Source organism: Nestor notabilis, unplaced genomic scaffold, assembly GCF_000696875.1.
Source record: "Nestor notabilis isolate BGI_N333 unplaced genomic scaffold, ASM69687v1 scaffold12178, whole genome shotgun sequence".
Lineage (NCBI taxonomy): Eukaryota > Metazoa > Chordata > Aves > Psittaciformes > Psittacidae > Nestor > Nestor notabilis.
The window spans coordinates 415-10,001 of NW_009940617.1; the positions used below are offsets into that span (position 1 = coordinate 415).

A 9,587-nucleotide genomic window follows, 5' to 3' on the forward strand; every position below is an offset into this window, starting at 1 on the left:
AGAAACTTTTGGAAGGCATTTCAACTTTTGAACTCGACATTCATGTGAAACACCGTATAGTGAATTTAAGTTTAGTGTCAATAGGCTTGCTTTCCTCATTACTTTTCATATAGCCCTTTAGAAGTAATCCGGGGATAATCCCCGGGGATAATCTCCCAGAGGTCTGTAGACTATAGATTGAAAACAACTGATTTAAGGTGCGAGGAAGGCAACCTTGTTAATTGGTTTTCTACTGCTTCCATTTTAAATGAGGTTTCACTGGTAGAAATGAGCTGTACTTATTTGGAAATTGTAGAACCGTGATGATCTTGTATCGAGTCAGGAGCAGACACTACAGATGCAAGAGGTTTGTGGACTGTGACACCAAAACAAGGTCCTGACCCTGCCCTTCAATGGGATTCGTAAGTTAGGTGCCCAAATTCTACAGGGGTTATCTTGGAGAGGTTACTTCTGGAATCTGGAGGAATCAGTTGGCCAGGGTATCCAGTGGAAGTACTGAAACGTGTTTTGAGACAGTGATTTAAAGGTCTTCATCTATTCCAGATTTGAAGAGTGCAGTTGAGATTCCCAAGTATTGAGCCTTCTTCCTAATAGCAGTTTAGGCTTTAGTTATGTTAATTCTTTATTTTGAAAGGTGTTAGGCACTAGGATAAGGCAATACTCCTGCTTGTGATCCAGTAGGTCAGTGATTGGCATCGTCACCAGGATGTAGGAGACTGGGGTGCAAACTGGGAGAGGTCTCATCATGTGCCTGGAAAACAGCTGGTCTGACTAATCATGACCCAAAAGTTCTGGCCTGGATGTTGAACTTAGAGCACAACACCGCTATCAGTTCTTGAGCAACTTTTTGTAGGCTCATTAAGAGGCATCTGTGCATCAGTATTAATCACCACCTAAATTTCTAGTCACCAAAGATAATTTCCTATATCTGGTCTAACTTCCATATCTTGTACGTGAAAATCATGGTGATACAGCACAGAAAGGTCTGTGGGTTTCGTCTGTGTTTATTTCATGGACAAAGAGTTGTCCAAGAAGTTTAGGTGGTGACATGGTTAAAGATAGAAAACCAACTGCTTTCATAATCTTTCTTGTCTATTAAAAACTATCTTAATATTCAGTGTTTCCTTTAACTGTTTTTCTGTGGAGCTTAAAGCCTAGTAATTTCTTTGGTGTTTTTTTTTTTTTTTTTTAAATGGAAATGCAGGTATTTAAACTACTTATGTCTAAACCAATATTGAGGCTATAAATGTCTTTTTTTGTTTGTTTGCTTGTTGTTTTGTTTTGTTTGTTGTTTGTGTTTTTTTTTTTTTCTTTTTTTTGCTTTTAATCAATACAGAGTTTGCTTTCCAAAGCACAAGGAATAGGCTCCAGCTCGGTTAAACTTCGAGGGGGCTCTCTATTTATGAATGTTGGGAAATCAGAGAAGCAAGACGACGATATTAGACGCACACCTCATGTGAACATCAATCCCTTCACTCCCGATTCCATGTTTCTTCACAACTCTGAAGGAAAATGTCGTAGGAGGAAGAGAACACACTGGAATGAGTGAGTGACTTTTATTTTCCTTTGTTAAGCTTATCTTTAGAACTACTTCTAGCTGGAAAAGTTTTGTTACAAATTGATTCTATGAAAGTATTTTTCCTTGCAAGTTGTTAATAATGTTAATACTTTTAAAAGTATCTGCTTTGAGATGATATTATGAAATAACCATTTAGCACTTGGTCTTCCAATTAGCATATAGAAAGTATAGACGAGGCTGTGTCCTACAGTCTTTTTACCTGACAGCATAAGCTATGCACACAGCCTTTTCTTGAGGAGGAAAAAACATGTTACCCTTATATAAGAGTTTGCACTTAAAAAATGCATAGCTTTCAACTAGTTTAACTAAACTTAGGTAGAATGGTAAAATTAGATCTCAGTGAAATCAACAGCTGCTAGACTTGAGTTCTAAGTTTACTTAAGCCATATTACTTCTGCAAAAGTAACTGTTGTAAATTTCAGCTCTTGTGGAGAGGACATGGAAGCAAGCGATGGAGAGCCTGAAGATGAAACAATCAGACCTGCTAAGGTGATTAATCTTTAGATCTTGATACTACATTTGGCATTTTGTGTATCTGCAGATCTAACTATTTTCCTTTCTAATATTTACAGAGGATAACAATAACAGAAAGTAATATGAAGTCACGGTATGCAACTGAATTTCACGAGTTGGAGAAGATCGGCTCTGGTGAATTTGGTTCTGTGTTTAAATGTGTGAAGAGACTTGATGGCTGTATTTATGCAATAAAGCGATCCAAGAAACCCTTAGCTGGCTCAGTGGATGAGTGAGTATTTCCTGCTATTAAAAGTTAAAAGCCACCTCATGGTGCTTTTTCCTCCCGTGTCTCTTTGTACTGGTGTTTAGGGAAGTAATTTAAGAGAAAAGTGTAAATATGCATGAATTAAATGTAAAACAGATACAATTTTGAAGTTGCTTATGTGTTTTTCTGAGTACTGTGCAGTACTGTGGAGGAAGGGCTAGCTGGTCTTTTTTCTAGGAGATAATTTGTCCCAACAGTCTGTGTGGAAACAGATTGTTCTTATCTGCAAAGTAAGAATAATAGTTCCTTGCGTTAATGGCAGGAGGGACCATACAAATAAACTGCAGTGATGATCCTTTGGCATACGGAAGAAAAGCAATATTCCCAACTGGGTCCTCATCCTTGTCAACTTGACGTGTAGATTCAGTTTTGGGACTTGTTTTGGTATTTGTGACCAAGCCCTGTGATTCATGACGTTTTTTTCCCCCCCCCACTGTTCTAATAGTTATAATGTAAAACTCCACAAGTTTGACTTGATCAAAATTGCATACCAAACTTACATACAAAAAGTTGGGAATGTTGAGTTCAGTCATACTCCCAGCTTATGATCATTTTTTTTTTTTTTCCCCTGAATCTTTACTGATGCTTCTCAAAGCTTGCTGCTTGGAAAGTAGGTAATGAAAGTGGTAGCTCCCTCAAGAATTACCTGCAACAAAACCTGGGGTTCTATATACTTAGACTTTTAATACAATGTTAATTATTTTAGCTGCTTGAATGTAAATACAAATCCACCTTAAGGTGCCACAGAACTGAATATGAAGATTTTTATTAGGAACCTGAGCTTGCAGTGGGGCATGATATTATAAGAAGTGTTTCTATCAAACTGAAATTGGGCTAATTCAACCTCACAATATTCTTGGGCGCTGTTATTTTTTGTGACTGTAACAGGCAAAATGCTTTAAGAGAAGTCTATGCACATGCAGTTCTGGGACAGCATTCTCATGTGGTAAGATATTACTCAGCATGGGCAGAAGATGATCATATGCTTATACAGAATGAATACTGCAATGGTAAGTAAAGTTTACTGCGTGTTCTGAACTTGCTTTAAAAAAACATTATATATTTGAAGATATATGGGTATCCTTACAAATGCCTAGCACTAGCACTAACTAGGAATTGATGGCCCTACGCATAGCACGTACATTATTGTCTCAAGCGTGTCTGATGTTCCTTTCTGTTAGAAAAGACATATCAGATACATGAAGCAAAATCTGCACAAAATTGTAGACAAAGTCTTGAGCGTTCAAGAATATTGGAAATACAGTGAGGCATTTGGAGGCAGCAAAACTGTTCTGTCTCTGTACAATAGTACAAGCTGGAATAGAAAATTACCTAGCAAGTTTCTTTTTGAAAGAGAGGTGGCCCTGGTTTCTGAAGCTTTTGCTATGGTTGATACCCTGCCAGAGATTTAGAAGGAGGGGGAAGAGATCTTTTCCCTTGTGGTGGTGTCCTGTTAATTTGCATGGCAACTACAGCAGAAAAATAATTTTACATGGCTAGAAAACGGGGGTACAGCATTAGATTTTGCAGTTCCTGTGTATCATCAGCATGTTCTTGGTGATATATATTCACTGTTAATTTTGTGAGCCAGTTGTACTTATTCTTGGAAGCAAGTTGTCATTATTTTGTTAACTGTTTGATGTAAAATAATTACATTGTTTTCTTTAATGTTTTAGGTGGCAGTTTAGCAGATGCCATAAGTGAAAATTACAGGAATATGCGTTACTTTACTGAACCAGAACTGAAGGACCTGCTACTTCAGGTGGCTCGAGGCTTAAAGTACATTCATTCAATGTCACTGGTACACATGGATATCAAACCGAGTAAGTTTGTAAAATGCTTTGCTCTGTATTGACAACTTCCTCAGTTAATTTAATCTGCTGTAGAAAAATGAGCAGTTAGCCACACCTTCCTAACTGTAAGTTCTTCACTGAAGTTCTAAATAGCAGTACAAAAATGTCAGTTATAAAATTGGCAAGCAAACTTAAACTGTTGTTGCGTTTATCTTGGGCCCTTTTTGTGTAATTGACTCTACTTGCATAACACTTGGCTCCCCTCCCAGCAGAGGGGCCAGAGTGAGTAAGTTATAGTTTCTTGCTTTGTGAACAGGGTATGTATACAACTAAAACTTCTGTGCAGCTAAAGCAAACTCTAGTGAATCTGGATGAAGTAGAAATTGGACAGTTGTTGTTTGGTGTTTGTGGGGGTTTTTTGTTTGTTTGGTTGGTTGGTTTTTTAGGTTGTGGGGGGTCTTTTTGGTTGTGGGGTTTTTTTGTTTTTTTAAAAACAAATCTGCTCTTTTTCAGGTAATATTTTCATATCTAGGACATCAGTCCCAAGTATAGCTTCAGAAGAAGGTGATGATGATGACTGGTCATCTGACAGAGTCATATTTAAAATAGGTAAGAAGCAGGACACATGTGCTAAAAAGAATTGCATTGTTTATTTGTCTTCAGAAGAAATAACTTCCTTTTGTTTTTGCAGGTGACCTTGGTCATGTAACTCGAGTATCTAGTCCACAAGTGGAGGAAGGTGATAGCCGTTTTCTTGCAAATGAAGTCCTACAAGAGGTAACTGTTCTGTTTCTGGAAGATAGAGATGTTAGCCTGCATGCTGTTTTCATTACAGTAATGAGTTGCTGTTTACTGCCTCATTGCTGAGGAAGAAATTTCCTAAATGGTGTCCCTTTGAACTCTGGTAGTACTTGTAATGCTGTAGATGTGTTCAGTGCTGAATAGTTGAGCTGTTTGTTAAATTTCTTCTGGGTGCTATGTCTAGTAAATTTTTTTTCCTTTATTTTTCAAGAACTACACTCATTTGCCAAAAGCAGATATTTTTGCTCTTGCTCTGACTGTTGTCTGTGCTGCTGGGGCTGAACCACTTCCATCTAATGGGGACCAATGGCATGAAATTCGACAAGGAAAAATACCTAGAATACCGCAAGTGCTTTCTCAAGAGTTACTAGACCTACTAAAAGTAAGAATTCTTCTATAGTGGCTCGCTGATTAGTGTAATTTACTGTATTACTGGCCTTAACTAGAATGCCTGATTTTTATTTTTTCGAAGGTTATGATTAATCCTGATCCAGAGAAAAGGCCTTCAGCTGTGGCACTAGTCAAGCATTCAGTGCTTCTCTCTGCTGCAAAAAAGAGTGCAGAGCAGCTCCGGATAGAACTGAATGCTGAAAAATTCAAAAACTCACTTTTGCAGAAGTAAGTAGTTCTTCAGGGACCTGAAATATAACTTAATTTCTGGTGGGTTTTCATATGATGGTAGAGTGATGATAAAGCAGGACTGTTGTCATTTGTGCATGAGGTCCACAAATCTGTATGCATGTACATACCTGAGAGTACAAAGTGGGTTACGTAACTTCAAAAGGAACTTTCTCCATAGAAGGAACTTCTTGAACACTCTAAGGGAATTGCAACTAGACTATTAGTATTCAGGGCATACAAAACGTCACCATTTTTAAAAACCTTTCAAGCATAAGGCATGCCTTTGTGACAGGTAGAGTGTAATTTACATCTGTATGTTTTCCTAGGTTGTCTGTACTTTGAAACGTGTTAGAAATCGTGACTTAAATGACCTGTTCTGAACTTAAATGGAATGGCACGTCAGGAATATTTTTTAACTAATTTGACTTGTATACAGCAGTGCTATTAAGTTACCAGAGAATCGTTTTTATTGGGAGGTCATCTTGTCCTACCCCTTGCTCAAACACTCAACTCTGAATTAAAGCTTTGAAGAAATGCTTCCCTTTAGGAAAGTCTGATTTCTGCTTAAGTTTCAGAGAAAGTAAGTTACGAAGCAGTCATCCCATCTTTCTCTGCAGTTAACTTTGCATGTGTTATGCGTAACAGGCAGGTTTTTGTGAGGGAATATACAACAAAGTTTACTTTCAGACTAGTTCATTTTGAATAAAAACACTAACTTTGTGTTTGGATTCTCTCCATTGCTATCTGCTTATCTTGCCACTGCTAACAGTCTGAGTGTAATCAGACTTGCCATTTTGGGTAGTTATCTTTATAATCTTCTTTTGAATTACATTGACTGCAGAAAGAATAATTTGACAGTTTGTGCAATTATTGAAGGACAGTTGAGGTAACACGCTTATATGAAGACAACGTATTTTTGTATCATGTGAAAGTTGGCAAAGTTAGTGTTTTGTGAAGGCTACTTCTCGTCTGGCAACAAGTAGGGTACATCCTTATAAAATAACTGCAAATCCAAAAATGATTTAGAAAGAACAGTTCTCCACAGTAATTATTAGCGTTGTGGGGGTAGTGTTCTACCATTTAAGATACTGCTTTGGTATGTAAGTTAACATTAGTGAAAAGAATCCTTGTAAGGACATGCTTTTCTACTGTGTTGTCTTCTTCAGAGGAAAGGAAGAATGAGAGATTAGACTTCTAGGGAAGAATGGAAGTACATTATAAAACTTATTTCCTGGTAATGGTGTGGTGGGTGGCTGTGCCCATATGTGTGCCTTTGTGACTGATGGTTAGTCTTTAGGGAAGAAAATAAAAATTTATGGCATTCTCTTGCAGTGAACTGACACGGTGCTAATGTGAGGAGGATTAGATGGGGCATGGGTGTTAGTGAATAATACTTCATCTGACAAGAACAGGAGTAGCTTATTAAAATCAAGTATGTAACTTAAAACTGAATACACCTACACCAATGTGCAGCAAGCCTTTGAAATTTGATCTTGCTTTGGAGTCCAGATTTGAAGTAAGATTACAAATGCTAGTTCTTACAGTAGAGAAAATTGAGGAGTAGTTTGGGATAGAACAAAGAAAAGCATATGGGGGAGTGATTATACTTGGCCATATGTCAGCATTTAGGGAAAGGAGAAAAGGAGCGTGTGGGGAGACACTTGATAAAGATAACTTTGCTCTTTACTCAGACTATTTAATAGTTTTCCCCTGAGTTTTATTTAACTTTGTCCTCAGACTGAATATTGGTAATTCTCTGAAACAGAATAGTTGAGAGGATGTTGCACAGGGACAATGGCCTGTGCTACCTTCAGCGACTCAGCCTTGCAGGTGTGGGCTCAAATTTTTTTGTTAGGCAAAAAAACGTTTAGTTGGTGATAAGCTTTGATGTGGGTATGCAAAAGGAAAAGGATGCTTCCTGAATTGTTTGTTGCTAATTATGTTCGTCTATGTTAATCTAAGCATGTGTCTCTCTGTCTGAATCTTCCACAAAAGTTCAGTTGTGAATGGATGCTTCATTTGGGCAAACCTCAGTAATTAGCTCCTCGGTGGTTTATCACATGCTTGTACTAGAAAGTAAACAGCATCCTACCATGTTCTGGTAAGTGAAGTGTTGAGCTGCTTGTAAAACGATGGGTTTCAAAATCTGACCAAGTGTGTGAACTTGACGTTTCCTTCCCTTGTTATTTAAAATAAATAACATCTAGAAGAGTCATGAACATCCCACCTCAGTCTTCTGGATTGTAAACAGGTGGATGCGAATGCGAAGGGTCTTAGTATGACCTAAATTGATGGCAGATACTAAGTTGTGAAACTGCTGTTAATTAATTTGAAATGCTTTTGCTGTGATACACCCATAGTCCTTACTGCTACCGTTGCACGTGTATGACTCTCTCAATGTCTTGCAGAGAGCTGAAGAAGGCACAGATGGCAAAAGCTGCAGCTGAGGAGCGAGCACTGTTCACTGACAGAATGACAACTAGATCTACAACACAAAATAGACCGTCTCGACTCATTGGAAAGAAAATGAAACGCTCAGTTAGTCTTACTATATACTAACTATGAAGTCGAAAAGAACTACTGAGGATGGATTATAGCATCTCTGCCAGATGAAGCCTAAGGAATTGAAAGAATTCAGTTCCTGGTTTCTTGTCCTGTCTTTAATCAGCGTCACTAGTTTTACAGGAATTGCTTCTGGGTTTTTATTTGTACAATATGGCTGATAAGCTGTATTAACCATTTGAGTTAATGGACTCTCTTACTATCTTGTCCATAGAAGATCCTGGATGTTAGTCCATAAGCTTTTCAGTTACACTGTTAGATGTTACATCGTCCCAGGGTTAACCACTATAGTGGTGTGCTGCTTTGTAGTGTTACGGCATTGTAATAAGTAATATCCCTAATGATCTTTAAGAGGGAGGGAGGGGGCCTTGCTTTGGTAGTTACTGATATTTTTGGAGGAGAGGGGAATACATTTTTGGCTTTTAAGGCCACCTACACTCAATGTACCTGATGTCAGGTAGACTTTTATTGTGAATTTTATTTGTATACTCAACTGGGAGCACTTTGTAGGCATTGCATAAACCACAGCTTAGAAACCTGTGGAATTAAGTGCCATGTGGAACTGCTGCTATTTTTAGTTTGTTGTCCTTGCTGTAAACTGTAGCATTAAAACAATCATTATTGTGTTAATAGGCTTCTTGTTAAAACAATTACGTGAAACAAATCTAAGCTGCGTTTTAGTGAAGGCAGCATTTTTCTCTCAAAGCTAGTGCATTGTGAAATAATGCACCAATTTAATATTTGGACTCTATTAGTGTAGTGCAATTGTTAATGTCTTGGCTATTGATGTTTTGTAATTCTTTCTAATAAGGTTCTCTAAATGTTTGTATTCTCTTCGGTTGTCCATTCTTCGAGGCTATTGTATGTTGGTTTTCTTTTTTTTTTTTTGTTGGAATACTTGTAAATAATTGTTTAGTGTAAGTGTTCAAGTTGTTCTTTGCTGTTTATGTACATAAGTTTGATGGTGTTTATAGTATACTTTACTGAAACTGCAATTTGAGATGCCAATAGACAAAGCTTAACTATTCAGTTTTAAGTTCCAAAATGAACAGAAAGTGGCCAACAGAACCTGTACTGATGTGGGACCTAGGCTGACAGATGTTGCTAAAAAACAGAACTGCTCTAATTACTGGCTTGTCTCTTCATTAATTTCAAACAATGTTTCCCATTTGTGCTCTACTTTTTCCTACTAGTGTTGAATTTGAATATTAAAGTTAAAAGTTTTGTTTAATATTGTCTTATACTTATTTAACCCTATAGTTGTGGAAATAAAACACTTGAGTTAGGAAAGTCCTGATCAGATCTGCTTCCTGCTCCTGTGTAATGCTTGTGGCTCCCTCTCATGAGAGTAGAAGATGACATTCTGATGGTTACCTTAGGAGGTAAGTACCACAGTCTGCATTAGTATCTGTAGCAGTCTGTCTCTACAGCTTCAGAAGTGATACTACAG

The 9,587-nt window shown here is 37.6% G+C and overlaps 1 protein-coding gene across 1 annotated transcript; it reads left to right on the top strand.

Moving 5' to 3' along the window:
* The first annotated feature begins 1,340 nt into the window (after positions 1-1,340).
* On the top strand, positions 1,341-9,366 carry WEE1 (WEE1 G2 checkpoint kinase). Its single transcript, XM_010020451.1, has 10 exons — positions 1,341-1,545; positions 2,002-2,068; positions 2,152-2,324; positions 3,249-3,370; positions 4,037-4,183; positions 4,667-4,762; positions 4,845-4,930; positions 5,166-5,336; positions 5,427-5,572; positions 7,984-9,366. Exons 1-10 carry the CDS (start codon positions 1,403-1,405, stop codon positions 8,132-8,134), a joined length of 1,302 nt encoding a protein of 433 aa, XP_010018753.1. The 5' UTR covers positions 1,341-1,402; the 3' UTR covers positions 8,135-9,366.
* The last annotated feature ends 221 nt before the right edge of the window (positions 9,367-9,587 follow it).

Excerpts from the sequence above, each read along its gene's own strand:
- WEE1 (XM_010020451.1), top strand. The coding sequence starts at position 1,403 with ATGAATGTTGGGAAATCAGAGAAGCAAGACGACGATATTAGACGCACA. Across the intron at positions 2,325-3,248 it reads TTAGCTGGCTCAGTGGATGA|GCAAAATGCTTTAAGAGAAG; the intron begins GTGAGTATTTCC and ends TGACTGTAACAG. Across the intron at positions 3,371-4,036 it reads ACAGAATGAATACTGCAATG|GTGGCAGTTTAGCAGATGCC; the intron begins GTAAGTAAAGTT and ends TTAATGTTTTAG.